At 43.9% G+C, this 21,248-nt stretch overlaps 1 protein-coding gene across 1 annotated transcript in view; it reads right to left on the reverse strand.

Moving 5' to 3' along the window:
- The window catches only part of MYO7A (myosin VIIA), a 739,224-nt gene that overhangs the window by 148,638 nt on the left and 569,338 nt on the right, over positions 1–21,248 (reverse strand). Inside the window, exon 33 of the mRNA XM_085623258.1 lies at positions 18,455–18,625. Coding sequence (XP_085479384.1) covers positions 18,455–18,625 — 171 coding nt within the window. The remainder of the gene's footprint in view (positions 1–18,454; positions 18,626–21,248) is intronic.

Raw genomic sequence — 21,248 nt, forward strand, 5'->3', positions numbered from 1 at the left:
ATTTTAGCATCCTTAGCTGGTGCCAACTTCGATTTCTGCAAGTTCCCGCATACAGACTTTTGGCATACGCTGAATGTGGGAACCTTAATCAAAACAAACGAAAAAATAAACTTACCTGAAAACGTCTGCCTGCGTCTCTCCTCCATCCTCTTCTTTCTGTCTCCGGTCCGGGAACAGGAAGTAGCAGGAAGCACCCGGGCTCCCAGGCTCCCCTGCGTCAATCACAATGCTGCAATGTGTTGTGATTGGTCTGTGCGCCAGGGTTTAGAGCTCAGACGGGAATGGGAGGCTGGCATGTTCCTCACCAGGCTGTGTAATGCAGTCTGGAGGGGAAGATGCAAAGTTCGCATGACTGGCCGGCCCATGAGCTCACTTACGGAGTGCAAACCGCTCCTCCCCCTGCTCTGGACAGCCCTGCCCCACCCGAGAGCCACTGACTGCAATAGGAAAACTAAAATGATAATAACAATAGGTTATTATCAGTTTATTTTTCCTTTTGTTCAGTGGGGCGACGCTCCTCTGCCTTAGCCGAGGAGCCGCCACTGAATACAATCTGAATTTCATGCATTTAAGTTTATTTCTTTGTGTGATGCAGTTTTTGTGTACTCTTCCCTTTTTCAGAAGAAATACCACCTCTGTCCTGTGGATAGGTGGTTCAGGTTTATTTGTATTGAATCAGGATACGTTAATTAATGTAGCCTATTCTAGGTATCTGATAAAATGAAGGAAAGGCACAATTGCAGTAATTAGTGATATTCAGGAAATTAAATTATTCCTTTTTTATTGGCATATTTGTTTTGATCACTGTTCTTTACCAATTCAAAATGGCCAAACCTCTTTGTTATTAGCTCATATCCTGTTCTACACTATTTAAGGAAGCTCACAATTGTTCATTCTGTTGCCTGCTCACTGTACAACGTCGACTTCTCTGATAGTCTCTGTCCTTGCTCAGCCTGAAGGATTCTTTGGGTCTCAAGTTTTACCCCTTCTTGCTGTGTTATTTTCTAGCGTTAGAACTAAGGGCAAACCCAATAATCACTGGGACCTGGGTAACAAACAGTGGAATAGAAGTGGTCCCAGAGTATACATAGAGATTGAGAAAGATCAACAAAAGGAAAAATTGCAACAATTTTAAGACAAAACCATAGTGTTATTTAATCACACTAGGAACAGGCATATAAATGCATAAAGTAAATCACACTATTTACAAATGTGCAGGGTGCCACGGGGAAGGGGAGGGAGTGAAGAATTGGGTAGGGTAGTAGAATAAGTGACTTAGACAAGTTCAAAGCAATGGTACAAATCAATTGTTGGGCACCTTAGTGTCGTGCCAAATATTCAAGAGTCATTCATTGACAAAATCAAATATTATTGCCAGGAGGCCATATACAAGTGAAAGTTCACAGTGCTCGACGCACTATTGAGGGTACTGGCATGATGGGATGTCGACGTTTCGACCCCTCTTCAAAGGTAGGTAGGTTAAATCCTTACAGGTGGGGTCTTCCTCAGGACAAAGAGGATGGTGAACCGGGGAAGGTAGGCACCTATGCAAAGATATGGGTGGGAGTTAAAAAAGGAATAGTGCCAAGCGGAAATTCAACTGTAGGACTGGATAAGGATATGACTGCCGTAATTACCAGAAAAAGAGAGGACATCAAGTCAGTGACAGCTTGGCATCTGGGCACAGAAGGCTCAAAAAGTCAGGTGGGAGTGAAAGTCACCTAAAAATTAATTTAAAAGCGACAGTAAGGTCAACAATGCAGTTGGTTTTAAAAGCGGGAGGTGGGTGATGACTCCAAATAAATCTAAACTCACGTGTATTTTTTGAAAAAAGGGAGGAATAGAATACTCCATCAAAAACACACCGCTGTGTAATCGGTATGTAGGGTGAGACGAATCACCGAGGAAACAGCCTCTAAAAACAAATGGAGAAAGCGTTCTATAAACGAGTGAAACAATAGGTGGTCCTACAATAGAGAACTACAGAGCTAACAGGACCAGGTCACCCACATTATCATCCGTATACTAAGATGTCAGAAAGCGGGACTAACAAGTCCAGTCAATAGCAAAACTGAGAAAATGTATAATTAATGAGTCGAATCCAGCAGGACTAGCTTATACCCAAAAAGTAAACAAAAAGGCGATTAATCGTGTTGTGCCCGAGGACTAATTAACCGGACTGAAGTTTGACCAGAAGCACGTACAGGTGAAAAACCATAGCAATAATGAATAAGGCAAAAAATGACTATGAGTGAAACGGGGGACTAAACATGTGGACAGGGACAAAAATCTGGGTCAAATTAATCAAAGTAAACGGAGTGTCTTCCAAAAAGTTCCCTTACCTTGAGACGGCGTGCAAGACTGAACTCGCTCGACTCTACCGGCTAACTGAGGACGCGGAGCGGCTCCCAGATAAGGAGAACGCTGGAACCGCGTGACGTTAAACCGGGTGCAGCAGCAGGATGCTGCCAATAACTGGAGAATAGAAGAAAGACCATTCGAGTAGTTCAAATGCGAGGTTAGAAGATAGAAGGTGGGTAAAAGAAATCCCGGACAAAATAAATAGAGTAAATAGGATAATGTCAGATTAAATGTGTTAATGAATATCATTTAATAGAATGCAAGACTGAAAGGGCCTCGTCGGGGCCCGGGGGATCAAACTAATCAACGGATTGGGGTTGAGATGGTGAAATATGCACGTAGGGGATCACGTAAAAGTAATGAGAAAGGATCTCATTGATTTACAAACGATTGTGCACTTTTGGATTGCAAAATTACATATAATAAAGAGCATACAGTAAAACTCGTGATCAATTAAGAAAACACATAAATGAAATGACTGTTATACAATGAATGCATTGGTTCGAAGCGTCTCAAGGTTGAAAAATGACACATTAAACCGGCACAGCATATTAATGAAAAAGGCAACCAATGGTTGTTAAAACAGACATATGAGCTCATATCGGTCAACATTTTCAGATGAGGATGCAAGAGAAATAGAAGGTGATTACATTGAAAAAAGACGTCAATTGGTCATGTCGATACATGTGAATGGATACAAGCTTGCTGGATATGACAAAGTATGGTTCCAGTGGGAAAAGAACAATCAAAAAATGCATGTGCATAATACGTACATTGGTCAAAAAAGGCTCATGGTCAACATCATACAATGTCTCAGAAATAACGTTAACCACAGGTTAGAAAATGGGCTGGGGAGAACAGAGCAAAAAAGAACCTTGTTCATGAGCTACCGAGGGTAGCTAATTGGGCATTACTCGGGTCTTGCTCATTTAAACCAGTTAGAATCGTGTCAAAGCGGATCATCATTTTTGACTCTCTAATAAGCAGGATAGAGGATATATTACCTCCCCGAGGTCCCAGTTCTGTCTTTTCCAAAACAATCCATTTCATTTCTTCGGGGTGGTGTCCCAGTTGGTGATAGTGATCGACTAAGGGTGCACCTGTCACATTACATCTGATTCGACTTTGGTGTTGAAGGATTCTGGCCTTGACTTTCTGCTGTGTCTGGCCAATATATAGTCGGTCACATGGACACAGGATCCCATAGATGACGTTGCTAGAATTGCAGTTGGTATGTGATTGTAATGTAATGGTCTGATGCTTGTATTCAAATTTCTTAGATTGCATAGTTGTGGGGCATGCTTTACACGAACCACACTTGAAGTGACCTATGATTGGTGGTAAACTCCAGAGTGACCGAATCGTTGGTTCAACCGGGTCCTCAAGGAAGGAATGCACCACATGGTCCTTAATGCTCATTGCTTTCTTAAAAGAATGCATCGGTGGGTCAGGTTGGTCAATCTCCGTGGATATAATGTTCCAGTGTTTATTGATGATCTTTTTCACTGCATTACTGCGTGTGGAGAATGTTGTAACACATATCATTTTGTTATTTTGACGTGATGTATTGGGATGTTTGGGTGAGAGCAGAGTGTCCCGTGGGTTGTACCATGCCCTCTTCCGGGCCCTCTTAACCAGGCGTTTTGGGTAACCTCTTAATATTAACCTGGCTGTTAGGTTCTCAGATTCTGTAGTGTAGTCCGATCGTTTCGTGCAGTTCCTGCGGATCCGCAGGAACTGTCCCACTGGGAGATTGTCGCGCAAGCCGCGGGGGTGGTGGCTACTGTATCTCAGTAGCGAATTTCTTTCCGTTGGCTTCCTATATAGGGTAGTAAGAAGTTTATCATCTTCGTGGAAGATTTTTAAATCGAGGAAGGGTATCTCCTGATTGCTGGACTGCATGGTGAACTGAATGTTAGGGTCGCACTGGTTTAGCCATTGGTGGAACAAATTGAGTTGGATAGTCTCACCATTCCAAATCATCAATATATCGTCAATATATCTCTTCCAAGTGTTGACATGTGCCAAAAAGGGGTTGTTGGTGAGGACGAACCGCTTCTCAAAGTTATCCATATATAGGATCGCTAGATCTGGAGCGAAGGCAGCCCCCATCGCGACTCCTTTTGTTTGTACATAGTACTTTCCTTGGAAGTAAAAGAAATTCTTTTTCATAGCGATGGTCAAGAGAGCTATGATAAAATCTGTAGGTACCCTTGTTGGTGCTGGTCTTAGATCCAATACTTCCCGCATAACTGCCAGTGCAGGCTCCTGCGGAATGCTGGTGTATAGCGAGACTATGTCACAGGTGACAAGTAACTGCTCACATGGGTTGAAAGGTTGTTGATCAATCATTGCAATAACTTGCATGGTGTCTCGAAGGTATGTTTCTGTTTCTTCTGCCAATGGTTTCAAGAAAATGTCTATGTACTTGCATAGGGGTTCCAAAAGTGATCCGCAGCCAGATACTATAGGGCGACCTGGTGGATGTAGGATATCCTTATGTATCTTGGGTAACGTATAGATGGTAGGTAGTCGTGGATGTTGTTGATTCAGATAGTCGTATTCCAATTTACTTAGAAAACCACAGTTTAAAGCGTCCAGAGTTATTAAATGGATTTCCTCCATCAGGTCCTTCGTTGGATCAGACCTCAACAGAGAGTAACTGACACCGTCTTGTAATTGCCGTAGAATCTCCGATTTGTATGCAGTCGTATCTTGCACCACTATAGCCCCGCCCTTGTCGGCAGACTTGATCACAATATCTTTGTTATTTCGGAGGGTTTGGAGAGCCGCTTTCTCAGACTTACTGGTATTCGGTATGGTGTGTTTGTATGTTGAAAGTAAAGTACCAACATCGTTCAGAACCATGCTCTCGTAAGCCAAAATCCTGCTACTCATAGCATTGGCAGGTGGAAAAAACTTCGATGGAGGCCTTAATCCAGTGACCGACTTGGGTAGACTGTCTTCCTTATTTTTAAAAAAATACCTGAGACGGATCTTACGAAAAAACCCTTGGAGTTCAGTTTTAAGGTTGAATGAGTTCGGATGGGCAGTTGGGACGAAAGACAAGCCCTTGCAAAGTACCGCCTGTTCGTCAGCGTTGAGGTTATATGCAGAGATGTTGACCACCGGACTGTCACTGGGCTCTACCATCTGTAGACTTTGCGCCTCGTCGATATCTCTCCGTGGTTCTCTTGCTGGAATCGAACTTGTTTCGGGGTTGTCCCTCGGCCTCTGTCCCAGTTGGCGCTCGGTGGATTCTGCTGGCCTCTCGGAGGCCCTCTTGGCCAGTTGCCACCTCGTCCTCGCGGTGGTCTCCATTGGCCTTCCCCTAAAAAAGGGAAATAACCTTGGGGGGGGTACCAGTTGTCTCGGTAGTTATAGTCGTAACTGGGGCCAGGAGTCTCTGGATCACTGTCAGAACTAACCGTAGAATCGGAAAAAGTGGTGTAATTCCTTCTTCCTCTGAAGGCCCCTCGTCCTCTGCCTGTGAAGCGGCCAGAGGTATCCTGTTTGTAATAGTCTTCGTTGAGATAGGGATATGTGTTCTTTTTCTCATAGAACCTGATGTCTTTGGAGAGTTTATCTAATTTTTTATTCTGCGTAGTGGTTTCAAAGTCTTTAAGTGATTTTACGAGATTCTCAAGAGCACTTTTAGCGTTGGTCAAGGTTGAATCCCCTGCAATTTCTTGTTTGAGGGCGGCTATTTCTCTGGTCAAGGCCTGAACCTGTTCAGCCGCAGTTTCTACTCCAAGAACCATCCAATGTCGCGAAGCATTGTTAGCAATGAAACTAAAACCTTCTTTGAATTTTGGTAGATCTACAAAAATAGCAGGTTCATTTCTTATCTGTCTTAAAATTGTTGCAATTTTTCCTTTTGTTGATCTTTCTCAATCTCTGTGTTATTTTCTAGAGCATTGCTAGACGGCTTGTTATCATTCTGGCATCTAGCACTGCCTCTGAAGATAAGCAGCCATTTCTCTGGACGTAGAAGCTGATCTGAGTATCACTTAGCAGACCAGCCCTTGACAGGGTTGAGTTCCTATCCCTTGGAACCTTCTAGGCCCTAATAAGCCTGAACATCAATGACCTTTATCATGTAAAACCTGCAATGGTAGTGGTATATCCATTTCATTTTTCCAGTTGCTCTCAGCAAAAGGCCATGATACTTATCCAGGGCAATCAATGTAATAACATAATTAGCCAAAGACATGAGACTGAACAATGTTTGACAGCTAAGGAGAAGTGATCTTCTTTGGAAGTTATCTTCATGAAGCCTCAACAAATGGCTTATACTAAACCACTGCAATATGATAGTGAGAAAAATACAATTAGAACTTTCACAATAGTGTGAAATTGAAACAAACCCTCATGCTGTTTTACTCAACTAACCTGTAATCAGTCTGTTATAAAAGGCTTTCACTCCTGAATCGCTTTATGTGTAGGGCATCTAGTTACTTAAAATTTACAAATAGTACCTATACTATGACTTTACGGTCCTTGACAAAGCTGTTGGTTTTGGTGACCATACACAATGCCCTACAAACAAAATTCTTTTAAATACCTCCATGGCGTCACCACCCCACATTAAAAATAACACTGCTACAAAGTGTCTTTTTTTGAACTTGCATAGTATTTTAGGAGCACTCTTGGGAAACTGTGACACTGACTGCTTCTATTATTTTGTGATATGCAAATTCCTCTCATGGGAAGGAATCTTACACCTATGCATATATTCATACAGTGCAACAGTATTTTAAATGTTATCCTCTGGAGAATATTTTCCCACCCCACCAATTCTGAAAATGTTCCTTCTCCATTCCTCTAATGAATACAGATTTACTCTTGCAGTTGAGAGAATACATGTGCAAATGTATTCTTGATGGGAATGTACATTTCACATGAAAAACCTCCTAATTCAAGCAGGTTGACTGATCACCTACATTCCAAGTTGTACCTGTGTCCTGGAAAGCCTACCCCACATCCAGTGAGCTGATCTGCTCACAGACAATATTACATCTTAGTCATGTAATATTCTGTTAATACATTACCTCGTGAGTGCAAATACACATATTATGATTACAAAACAAGCCATTTGTGCCCAAATGTTCAACTTATGTGGACAAATGACTTTGTAGATTGGGGCCGATAATAAGATTTTCAAGTTGTATAACATAAAAACTGGGTTACTCTATACAAGTGAACCCAGACACCGTCCCAGATTTTCCACATAATCTGAGGTACTGATTCCCAGTGTATTGGCAATCTAGGGTATCTGTAACTGTGTGGGAGGAGAAGATCAGTGCCATTACAAGTTGAATACTTAGAGTCCCCTTATCAATGAGGAATAATTTCGGGTCTGATTCCCCTGGTAATTGCTAATTTTCCTCTGAATTTTCACACAGAGATTTTGTCTGCTTTCAAATAAATAGATCAGCGAAAAAAACATATATTTCATATTTCTGATGGGGCCGGTACTCTCTTTACCAGCTCCATCAGAATTAACAGGTCACTCGTAATTAGGGCAATTATGAGGACCTAGAACTTGGAGCTGCCCTGGGGCTGGACACACATGCCATATGGCAGAATGTGTACACATGTAACATGCTTGTTTTTAGTCCTCTGTGATACATTCCCAGTTGGGAGTAGCAGCCAACCCAAAAATAAAAGACGTGGTATTAACCCCATTAAAGATTATGGCCGGTACATAGTCTATACCTAGGCTACCTGTGTTCGCAGATCACTGAGGTCCTCTATTCCGCACAGATACCTGAAATCTTAATGAAAGTGAGTGTAAAGAAAGTACTTGGCATGTAGTGGGACATGCAACGGGACAGCCATCCCATATCTTCCAATAATACAAAATAGTTACTTATACATGCATTGTATATGAGATCATGGTAGAAACGGCACAGGAACACTTTTGTAACTAAAGTGTAAAAGCTGTCCTGCATGTGTCTAAAAGAACAGTGTCTATTCCGCCCACTAAAATACCATAAATAGGCATCATATGTATAGTAACCCCATATCTGTCAATACATCTACTTGCTGAACTGTCTAATCTACAAATATAGGTTAACAAATGCCTTCATCAAGAACTATCAAACCTCATTCAAGAACAGTGCCTTGTCCTGCCTGTCCTCAAATGCATCTGGATTAACTTGACCTCACCAGCAGCAGCTCTTCCTTAAGGGCAGAAGGGCCATGCCCGCCACCTTTTGACCGACATAAAGGTCAACCTGACAGATACTCTTTATTTTCAGGTCAGGCAGCCAAGAGCTAGACGTGCTAATGTGCCGACCTCTGGCTGTCTGAGCTGAACTTTACAGGGCTGAAGGTGTCACAGCCCTGTGCCTCGTGACAAGGGGGAGCGTCACTGTTAGCCTTGCACGCGGGCGCTTCAGTTTTAAGGGCTGAGTGTCTATCATAGACACCTTGTCACAGAATGGGGTGGGGTCAGCAGTCTCACTAACCCCATTCCACTCTGTGACGAGGTAGGGACTGCCGCCTCCCCTCATTGACTGACTTCAGTTCAGCCAATAAGGGGAGGAAGCAGTCCCAACTCTTCTGGAACCACAGAGCCTTCCTAGCCCAAGCTGTTGCGGAAGGTAAGTGTTATATTTGATGCGTGCATGCTTGTGTGTTTGTATGAATTTATATGCAATTGTGAGTGTGTCCTGTGAATGGGTGTGTGCGCGAGCTAGGGAGTGGTGGGTGTGTGTGCACACTAATGAATGCACAGGGATTTGAGTGAATATGCATATAGATGGGTAAGTGTATATATGTGTTTGTGTGGCCCGCACGCCCTCCCCTTCTACTTGAAGTGCCGGTCGCCACTGGTCAGCACGATTCATGGGTTGAGATAGAGATGACAATCTCTGTCAGGGTCAGGCATGCTCTGTGTGGAAGGGATGGCTAAAAGGGAGATACCATAGAACTTAGTTCAGTAGCCAAGTTTTCCAAGCAACAGGGAGTGGGACATTTGGTTCAGCAGGGAAGGACTTGTGTTTTTTTCCCAGGTTGCATATCCAAGTCAGAGCGTTTAAGTAGATTCATGGCAGGAGAACATGGCTGGCAACATAATTGTGTTTTTGCTCACTAGGTCCCATTTCCTGAACTTTGTTTGTACTCCTCTGTTTCCCTTGATTTGCTGTTATCCCCGGCAGGCTCATTAGGTGGTCTTTTCCCAACGGTTCATTCTACTACTGTTTTGTGTACTGCATGCCGCTTGCTCATTGAATCGCTGATAAGAACACCATACTGGTGTGTGTGTATATATATATATATATATATTCAATATGTACTAAAGAACCATGCTCTTGTGTGTCTGTTAGAGGAGTCCTCCACTCTTACCATTCTTGGCTTGGAGGACAAGGAGGGTCTTCCCTATCACACACACAATCTGAAGATCTTTCCCTGTTTAGTCACATTCTTTCCCCCTGACACTCCTTACGCTTACGCCTTGTAAAACTTTGGGAGAGGTAATTACAAGAATTGGATATATGTCAAATCTCTGTCATTTTTCAGCATTAACAGGCAATAGCTGACACCACCAAGAACTATCTACTTTAACAATATTACTACATACTATGACTTCCCAAATAGGGAAAACGAGTCACACTGATATTAAACAAACACTCACTAGCACACTCCCTCAGGCCTTATCTACTCACATTTAAAAAAAAAAAACAATTATTAGCATTTTCCAAAATAGACATTTCCAGTCATAAACTTAACAACTCGGCCTCAGTACAACAACATCCGTCGTCCAGTTCCAAAGCTGTGCAATGTCACCTGAAAACACCTTTTCTAGAGTGCAGCTGTTACATTCAATCAATCTACTTGGTACACTTGTAAATATTGAGTCAGGTATTTCCAATAGTCTCTTGGTTTTGAACCAGTTGGTAGTTCTTCTTCATACGTTTGTAGGTTATCTTTGCAATACGTTAATTCGTGGATCCAGTGTTTGACCTTGGGAGCCTGTCTGCTGTTCCAGCTTAATGATATTCTCCGTTTGGCTAAGAGCAATGCAATTACACAGAACTTATGCTTCTGAGCACGTACCCAGGTATCAGGCCCAGCAGACATGTGCAAATAGTGCATTCAACATTAATGCCCACCATAGTACCCAATATCTGTGTTACTTTTAACCAGTACTCTGCAACTGCACCACAAGACCATGCCAGATGTACAAAATCTGCCATTTCTGCATTACATCGGCAGCATCTAGAGTCAGTACGTAGACCGTATCTATTAAGCCGAGCAGGCGTATAGTAAGTCTGGTGAAGGTACTTGTAGTGCAGCATGCGCAAATTTCCATTAGGTGTTAACAAACCAGTTAGTGAGCAAGTCACAGCCCATTCTTCCATTGTCAATGGATCATCAAGGCAGCTGTTCCAGTTTCCCAGCGCTTTATGTGTAGTGTCCGCTATATCTTCTTGCAGTTTAGCATAAAGTGTCGACACCATATGTTTAGCCGTAGGAGAGGTTATCAGCCACTGCAGGGTGGATAATGCTGGTGGCTCCACCGGATAAGATGGATACAGCTTCTTCATGGCACCTTGCAGTCTGTGATAGTTAAATTTAAATAATAAAGTTTGATTGCTAATAGATGAAAGCTCATCCAGTGTTCTAAAAACCCCATTACTGTATAATTCCCCCATAGTATCAAGGCCCACTTGCCTTAGCAAACTCATGCCTACTTCTTCTTGAGTGACAGAAAGCTCTGGATGACAGTGCAGCCGCAGAGCAGGAGCGTATAATGGCAGTTTGTTAGCCTTTCTACCCATGGTGCGCCATGCCCTATTTGTTGTGTCTATAGTGTTTATATCGCGTTTATGCAGCGGGGGCCTATGATGGGTTATGATAGCGTTTAATGGAACTGGCTGGGCATCTCCTTCTTCAATTGGAACATGTGTGAGGTAAGGGACCTTATGATACCAGAAATGTGCATATTGTGCTTGCGCACAGAGATAATAAAGCAGAAAATCCCTGAGAGTACGGCAGTGTGAGAGCTCGTAGTTCAATTCTAGCCTGTTTACCCGCCCATATTAGCTGAAGGACCATGGAGGTAATCCGACGAAACACCTTGGTTGGGGGTTGTATTGGTATGTTATTAAAAAGATACAATAGCTTAGGTAAGACTACCATCTTTACAATGGCTATGCGATCAGCCAACGATAGCGGCAGCTGAATCCAGCGCCTTATTTTCCCCTCCAGTGCGTCAATTGCCCTACCATAATTAGTACGGATTACGATTTCAGTGTCTCGATGGTACCAAACGCCCAGATATTTTCCCGGCTCGGACTGCCACTCAGTGGATAGTCCATGAGGTGCGGGTGGGTGCTGTCCGTTAAAGGTATAATCAAGGATTTGGACCAGTTTATTTTGATGCCTGAATGTTGCGCAAACTTAATATATTCCCTCAACAGGGGATTCAAGTAATTCTCAGGATCTCGCACATATAGCAACATATCATCTGCATATAACGATATGTGTCACGGTCTCTGTAGAAATTGAAGCGCCGAATAGTGATGTCCCTGCCGAATTTTACATGCCAACGGCTCAAGTGCTATCGCAAACAGCAACGGGGACATTGGGCAGCCCTGCCTAGTTCCCCTTTCAATAGCAATGGGCTCAGAAATATATTTGTTAACTCTTATACGCGCCGTGGGCGCAGCATACAGTAGTTGTATCCACTGGAGAAACATAGGAGGAAACCCCATTCTCCGTAATACCGTGTGAAGATATGACCATTCAAGAGAGTCAAATGCTTTAGCCGCATCTAAAAGTACAGCCGCTGCTTTAGTCGTAGCCATCAAATAGTGTGATAACGCAAATAACGTCCGTGTATTATGAGCCGTAGATCGTGAGGGGATAAATTCTGACTGATCCGGTAAGATTAATTTGGTCATTAAGGGTTGTAGTCGAGTAGCGAGTAATTTGGCCAAGATCTTAGTATCCACATTTATTAAGGACAAGGGTCGGTATGAATCGCAATATTCTGGATCTCTGTTCGGTTTTAGTAGCGCCATTAATAAAGCTTCTCTCAGTGTTGGCGGCAACATCTGTTTTTCATGGGCATTTCCATACATCTCGACCAGATGGGGCGCCAATTGGTCAATAAAGGTTTTGTAAAATTCGCACGTGAACCCGTCTGGGCCCGGTGCTTTCCCATTTGGCAGAGACTTAACAACTTCCGTTACCTCTTCCACCGTGATGGGCAGAGATAGATATTCCCGTTGCGTGTCCGACAGCCACGCTATCGCTACATCGTCTAGATAATCCATTATTTCATCCGGGGATGCCGTGCGCTGCGAAGCATACAGTGTCCCGTACGCAGTCATGAACTCCCTTAGTATATCCTGTGCACCATATTGCAATTCCCCAGTCCCATTCCGGACTGCCCGGATAGTCTGTGGTGCATGGCCAGCACATATTTTAGCCGCTAAACATCTACCGGACCTACCACCCTCACCATAGGACCTCGCTATCTGCCGCTTTGCTATATATTTGAGTTTGTCGTTAGCATAAGTTTGATATTCGGATAAAATAACTCTAATTTCACCCAATATTTTGGTATTTTGTGTACGCTCGTATTCACGCTCCAGAGTCCGCAGCTTGTCTTCACGCATTACCAGTTGCTGTCTTATATCCCTAAGGATGCCACCATTAGTACTTATGCAGATTCCACGAATCGTAGCCTTAAAAGCTTCCCATAGCAAGCCAGGATCTTCCGTTGTGGGTGCGTTTTGATCAAAGTACTCCTTGACCGCCTGTCCTATATTAATTACATATACGGGATCCAGTTAAGCTTTTGCATTAAACCTCCAACTGAAAGGGGGTGGCACATAATTTGGAATTTCTAAGGAAAGGAACACTGGGTTGTGATCGGACAATGTCCTGGGCAGATGCTTCACAGATCGTGCCCATAATGCTATGTCATCAGAGACTAACCAATAATCTATGCGGGACCAACTACTATGTGCAGCTGATGCATGTGTGGCCTCCCTTCCCTCTGGGTTTCTGAGTCTCCAAATGTCATTAAGACCCCTATCAACCATAATATCTTTCAATTTACCCAGCGCCCTTTTGTGCGTCTCAACTGTTTTACCTGATCTGTCAATGTCGTCACATAGTGCAATATTAAAATCTCCTCCCCAAATCAAAAGGGCGTCTTGTAGGTCCCTAAGTTTACACCATAAAGTATGATAAAATTCAGGATCATCAACATTCGGACCATATGTATTCAGGATAGCGAGTCTCTGTCCCCACAGCGTACCTGTGACAAGAACAAAGCGCCCTAGATCATCCGTGACAGTAGTGTCTATATCAAATGTCTGCAACCCCTTTTTAATCAGGATGATAACCCCTCTGGAATATGATGAATATGATGAGTGGTGTATTGTCTCCGCCCATCTACGCCCAATATTAGTATGGGCTGTCGGCGCGCAATGTGTCTCCTGCAAGAGAGCAATGTCTATGTGCAATCCATCCAGATAAGCGAGTGTTTGCCTGATTTTTTTGGGGTTATTAAGACCCCGTACATTCCATGTTAACAAGTTTAAATGCTTAGTACTTGACTTCGCATCTGCCATCCTCAGCTAGTAACATCTATGCCAGCATATTAGAATGTGTACAGTCTGCACCCCATCCAGGTTCTATGTACAGATTGACGGTAATATGCATCTTAACGTAGAATTGGATTTCAGCGATGTTTCTCATGTACCTTGGCCAACAAAACAATTCCCAACCCGTCCACCCACCTCCAACTTTAGCATCCCAACCATGCCAAAGACAGATCCCATAGAAGGAACATAACATAATCTAACTTAGTTTGGGGAGTTCCCGCGCAGGGGGTCCACCAAGAACACACATCTCCATCCAACTAAATGGATGTGGTCAGGTATACATTAATACTTCGAGCTGAACATTTCCTGCAACATGACACTTGGCATACTATCTGTCGGTCTGCCTCACCTGATCTACACAACCTACTATATCAAACAGCCCTTCATTGCCACGCGTATGCCCTTCAGCGCTCAGTGGCTCCCACCTTGGTGAGACTGGCATTTACTGAAAACCTGCGTTTCGATATCAGGGTGCAAGCCTCAATCCAATCGCCGCCCTCCGCCCTAGCCACCCCGACGCTCCACTTACAGTTGATTTCAAGACTGCCAGTTATAGCTTGGTAGGGGCAATCAATAAAGCGGTCCCTCGCTACAGTGCACTACTGTCCCCGTCTGGAATCATCAGTATACCTGGCCACGACTGCTCTGCCATCAGTATGGAGTAGGACATATCCACCGTTCTGAGCCCAGAAATACTGCAGGCCAGATTGCTTATACTTACAGTCTACTCTACTCCAGATTGCCCCCAGCCTACGTGCACTACTAGAGCCCACCCATATATCCAAAATAGACATGACTTTATCTTTACCTCAGCACAGCCATCAGCCACACCAGTCCTTTACGCCCAGTGTTCAATGTTGAGCCTATCACTCGCCATCTCTCAATCCGAATCTCGGCTCTGCTCCACTCGTGTTTGTTCTTTGCGTTTGGCACCGAGCCTCTTATTGAAGTCCTGTGCCGCTTTTGGCGTCTGGAGAAGCACTGCGCGACCCTCATGTCTCACTCGCAGCCGTGCGGGATAGAGCATAGCATATTCAATTCCTAGTTCTCACAGCTTCTTTTTCGCCGGGTTGAATTCTTTCCGCGCCAGTTGGACTGTTACTGTGAAATCTGGGTAAAACTCCAGCGCATTACCCTGGTGATTTATCTGCTGCTTTTCTCGCGCCATTCTCAATATAGCATCCCGATCCCTGTAGTTGAGGACTCTGTAAACTATAGGTCTGGGAGGCGCGCCCAGCTTCGGCCGTGGAGCCAGAGATCTATGCGCACACTCAATCAAAAAAATCGATGAGAGATGCTCAGCGTCAAACACGCTACGAATCAGCTCCTCCACATAGGTTTCCATCCACCCAGTATTGGTGGATTCCGGAACCCCCGTAATTCTGACGTTATTGCGTCTAGACCTCGCCTCCAAGTCGTCCGCCTTATTTTTAATAACTTCCAGTAGCTTTTCCATTTCTGTACATTTTTGGGCCGTGACCTGCGACACATCCTCCACCGCAGTGATACGAGTTTCCGCCTCCACCAATCGCTCTCCATGCCTATCCAGCTTGGCTGCCATATTGTCGGCACGCTGTGTGATAGTGTCCAATTTACCGTTTATGTCCTGCAGACTTTGTTGTATAGCCTGCAGAACACCTTCCATTCCAGTAGGTGCCACCGTGTCAGTGTCACGCTTGGCGTCCGAATTTGCCGTTGCACCCTTTGCTTGCCGCTTTACCTCAAATGGGAGTTTTGATCGATGTTTATCAGGTTTCCCCATTTTACCACCTCCAGACACCGAGATACCGATATAGAAGGAACCGAGGAGTGCCCCGGCACAGATGCACCAGCTTACCGCCAGCAAGTCCAGCAGCGTCTGGCGTCCCGATGCACGACCATTCTCACCACCTGTCTAGCACTCCAGTAGCAGAGCAACGCACCCCGCTAATAGATGTATCTCTCTATTTCCGGCTCCCCTCGACTGAACGATAGGTTAGGTGGTCATCAGAGCCCTGTACACAGCCATTTCGTGCCATCAGATCACCAACATCAGGCCCGTGGTGTAAATAGCAACGGTCGTTGCTCCCAGCGGCCTCAGACCGTTGTCTTCCGAACGCTCAAGGGAGCAGCCGTCAGACACGTCAGCCGATCAGCTCAGCCTCCACCTTGCTGCTGTATTCAATGACATCAGGATAGGCTGGGTGCCGTCTGCCACTCCTTCCTTCGCATCAAGTGCTGTCAGGGCTTGCAGTCAGAAATGCAACCATCCAATACACCGTCTCGTCCTGCACCTCCTTTGAGTACATGCCAGTCATCACACAACCAGGCAGCCGTTTTTTTTTCCAGGGCATACAGTCATACATCACGCCCTCATGAAGTATGCATGCTCTCTCCGCATATCTGGGCAATGCGCAGGGCAATCTCGTGCAGGGGCTTCACTGTACCGAGCTCGCACCATGCCGATCTCCTGTCCGCGCGCTCTCCGGCAAAGGTTCCCTCCGTTAGTGACAGCCGCCATTTCGCGCCATCGCTCCAGACCCAGCAGCCTCCCGACTTCAACACCACATGGATTGCACGCAGTTATAGCGCGGGGGGTCTCGGTCTTCACCTCCCCAGCGTGGGCCGTACATCATCCCGCTCCGACCATGCACTCCTCCGCTCGCCGCTCCTCACTGTCTCCGAAGCCCTGGGTCCTCAGGATTCCGCCATCTTGTCGCCAGCCGGTCACGCCTTCCACCTAGCTTCTCAACACAAATTAACACTGCTGTAGGCTCATTACCTGCCCCTCACTGATATCCTCGCATGGGCAATGTGCTCCGACCTTGTATTCAGCCTTTCTCCGCCAGTTTCCAGCCCGCAGGATAATTTTATCGCCACATTTTGAACCTGACCGGCGGAGCTGTCTTAGATGGCAGCCATTCCGCTGAGCGCCCTCTAGCGCTCCCCCTTATCTACTCACATTTAAAGTAACTCTCGACATAATCTGTGACCTGCCACCAAGAACAAGCACACAATTTGTCATCATTCTATATACTGATTTCATGACTACCACATCAAAGTGCCCTATTGCTAGATATTTCCAATGGATTACAATCTCTACTGGGACAGCACAAAGGGTAAGTTGATCTTCAAACTCACGGATTCTATTCATGTAAATAACCTACAAATTGCTGCAACAAAACACACCAGTGTGCACTGGACAATTTAATCACAAAAATACTATAGTTAAGTGTCAAGTCTTTCTAGCAGACATTTAGTTTGCCGACCGCTGATCCCTTTCACCCCAATGTTAAAACAATAAACACCACATCACCCATGAAGTCGGTCAAAGGATCTGGCCCAACCTCCTCTTACAATAGTAACAAAATTTGCAGTACTATAATGGGACAACATGTGTCTGGAGATACTGAGAAAGCAAGTTGCAGTAAATGTTTGGAAACCATTAGGTCTCAGCAGTTGGGTGGTTGGGTCACAGGAATTTCAATTTCACTGCTGTGTGATAAAGATATATATATATATATATATATATATATATATAACTGAAACATTTCTGGCAAAATTATATTTGCTCTAGTGTGTTTCCCCCTCACAATAATGTTTATGGTATGGATTTTCTTCCTCTTAGTCTTGTTAGCCACTATACCAGTTGGCTTAAAAATTATCCTTTTAACTTCAACAATTCAATTCAATACTTTTAGAAAAATCTGATCATTCAGTGTAGCAGTTAAAAAAATTATAGTAATGCAACAGCTTGCTTAGCTATTTTCTCATCAGAATCACAGTACCATGTCTTGCTACTGCTGCTAAGAAAGATCAAAACATTTTGTGGAAGGAGCGCTGCAGTACTTGGAATAACTTTATTTATGTTTGGGCTGTTGCAGGAGGAGAGTAACCGGAGCTCCTTGCCTCTGGCCCAGCGTTTTTTGGTGCCGCTGATCCTGTATTACATATTTTTAAATACTACAACAAAAGGCCTGACAGACTCCTCCTTATTGTAGCTAAATCAGCACATCCAGGTTTTTATCTTTCTCAAGGGAACATATGTTCTCAATTACAAGCTGCTCCTACCAGTGTTTAATTTGAGCCAGTGGTTTACGGTGCTTAGCACCAGAACTTAATTGTCTAGCGACAGTCCACCACATGGTGGCTCCATCTTTTTAATTTTGAGATTAACACAACACCTGTCAATATACTATGAAAATGAATAATTCCAGCCTCTCGTGCCAAATCTGATAGCTTTGTGTGGCCTGAAATAGGATGAATTGTCACCCTTGAAGGAGTGCGATGGTTAGGTCTTATGTTTGTACTGCTATTGGCAGCGCTAGCAGGGTATGGGTGCTGCAGGCTGCACTGGCCTTCCAAGAAGGATCCTGGCACCTAATTTGTTTTCAAATTAAGCTCTGGCTCAGTGGCTCCTACTAAGAGATGCACTCCTACTTAACCCAAAGTGTACGTCCTCAAGCAGCCGTGCACACTCTTACCTTTTTATGGGCAGCTATTATTAGTTGAGCCCATTTTTCCACATTTTTCGAGGCAGTGATTTCTCGGTCTGGGATGTAAGAAGGGATTAAGTTCAGCAGCCGTTCCAGCACCATCTCTGACCCATAATCCACATAGTACTGCTGGGAGGCCAGCTCTGCCAAATCTTCTTCCTAGCGCGAGAAAGAAACATTGAGTTGAGTAGAACAATGTGGTGTTCTTAGTGCTAAAAATCACAAACACTCTTACTTACATAGAAGTACCAGAACATCCTACAGCCAGTAAGGATGTAGTAGTCAGCCAACCAAAATGGGCACTCAGGCAACTTACCATAAAATAAACCTAAAACTTTTGATGAAAGAATATAAAATGACACATTCCCTCTGATGAAGATCAAAGGGCTCATGGGAAGTAGGTAAAACAACAACCAAGTGTAGTGACTAATGCACTATCCACAGTGTTTTTGGCAGGACTATTTCCTGTAGTTGTGTACAGTACCCTGACACGAGTGACGTACGATACCCTAGTGCATTGGGGATGGTGTGCCGGTAGTAGGTGGTCCCAGAGCATCCCGAGGTAATATAGGTAACCCTTAGAGTTCTTGTTTAGAACGTACATTACCATATAGATGAGAATAGATGGTTTATAGTTAGTTCCACATGGTTTAATTAATGGAAGGGAGATACTTGTGTATACTAAATATTTGCCACTCCAAATGTGAATTTGTAAGGAAAATTATGAATATACTACACGGCCACTGTGCATTCAACTCATGTATGCATAGGTCCGAGTTTGCCTGTTTAGAAAGGATAGATAGGCAGATTAGAGATTCCTAGAAAGTGTAAGATGACTTCTTAGTTAAATGCAATGAAAAAAGGTGAACTTCAACACAGATGTACCCCTGTGGTTATTTACAAACACTTGTAATGTATACCTCACAATTTTCTACACGTTTAACTTAAACCCTAAACAGTCCAGGTGTTAGAAGTGCAAAATTTGAATGTAGCCGGACAAATATATCCCTTTTACACAAGGCATATGTAGTACATGGAGAGAGTTCTAGAACATTTTCATAGTAAAGAAATAAGTGCATAACACACAAATTTCCGTTTTTTGCTAGCCATATGCGTGTAATATCATGTGCCATGGATACCAAACAAATATGTATGGATAGGAAAATTATTATAAGTATTATGGGAATGCAAAGGTTTAGACTTTTTCTGTAGAGTCGGGTAACATTGGAAATCTTTACTTAAGGTGAAGTTGAGCCTGCCAGAGCCTCTGCAGGTGATGATTTCCTGTAGGCAGATATCCTGTCCATGATTGGTGGGACATCTGTCTGCCTGGAACTATTTGGTAACAGGACAACACTGACTTCGAGTTGGGGCAGTTAACCTGCTACCATTCAGTACTGACCTTAGTCATGAGTGGAGCAAAGGTGTGCACCTCTGAAGTCTCAATCTTTAGGGGCAGATGTTCTAGTATTGCGCAGCAGGTGGCCCCACTTCCTTAGCCTTTGCTAAGTTAGCAAAGTTAAAAAATATGCTGTGTTGTTGAGCTGTAGACTATGCAATTTTGCAGCTCTGCATACTCTAACATACATACAAGGAAAATGACCAGCGGCCATTTTCACACACACATTAGCACATACATAATATATACACGTGTAGGACCTGTTCTAGTGGCTAAGCACATACATAATATATACAGGTGTAGGACCTGTTCTGGTGGCTAAGCAGACTGATACATCTGCTGCAGAGTTCAACGTCTGACCCTATGTTCAGAGGTTGGAATCCTGAGGATAAAATGCCTTGGGTTACAATAAAGATCAGGGTTGTGTATGCACTGCTATGTCCTGTGTGCTGCAGTTTTGTACTATGTCCTGTAGTTTTTTTGTGGATGTCCTTTGAGTGTGTGATGCAATTTGGAATATGAGTGTGTGAGAATTCTGCCACAGCCTACCGGAGGCCTCAGGTGAGTAAGGGCTCAGTAATGAAGAACGGAACCTTTTGGGGTGCTGCATTTGTATTTATACTTAATTCCTGTATTAAACCTTTTGAATAAATCATCTTGAAATTACCTCCTCTGCATGGGCTTGAAGGATGTCCGAGCAGGTGCTTTACACATACTTATGATATATTGAACTTCAATATTTGTGAATAATTAAAACACTTGACAGCCTGCACTAGAGTAACTTACATAGATCAAGGTTTATTTAGATCGAGCCTAGGCAGCGCGCATGCGCTGTATGCAAGACCTGTTGTGAGCTCCTTTATCAGCTTGTGACATGCCACTGAATTGCCATTTTTTCGTTGTTGTGCCATTTAGAAACATGGGGTTTTTATTGGTGCATTGGGTCTGATTCGCCCATCTTTCCGTGCTTGGGTCACGCCCAGGCGATTTCACTCATTGTTTGCTTGTGTTGGTCATCCCAATACGTCCATGGTTCCTCCTGGTCATCCTGATCTGCCTTTTTTTTGTAGGCTATCAACATCGTTTTAGGCCGTTTCACGGAGCAATGCCCTGTTCAGCAACTGCAAAGTGGCAATTTCTGTCCAGTAGCTGTTGAGCTATGCCAATAGCGCTAACTCAAAAAAATGCGAGACCTATTGCATTTCTAATGCTTGTTTTATTTTGTGAATTGACTCTTATGTTTTGACTAAAAGAACCAAATTGTTACAGTCAAGAGCTGAAAGTGCTCCACAGACACCCAGTGATGTCAGCCCAACTGTAGGTGTATGGAATAATCCAATTGGTGCAAATCTGCTGCAAACACAAAAGTGAAATTAATGACAT

The sequence above is a fragment of the Triturus cristatus genome, chromosome 8 (assembly GCF_964204655.1).
Source record: "Triturus cristatus chromosome 8, aTriCri1.1, whole genome shotgun sequence".
In the NCBI taxonomy this organism is placed as follows: Eukaryota; Metazoa; Chordata; class Amphibia; order Caudata; family Salamandridae; genus Triturus; species Triturus cristatus.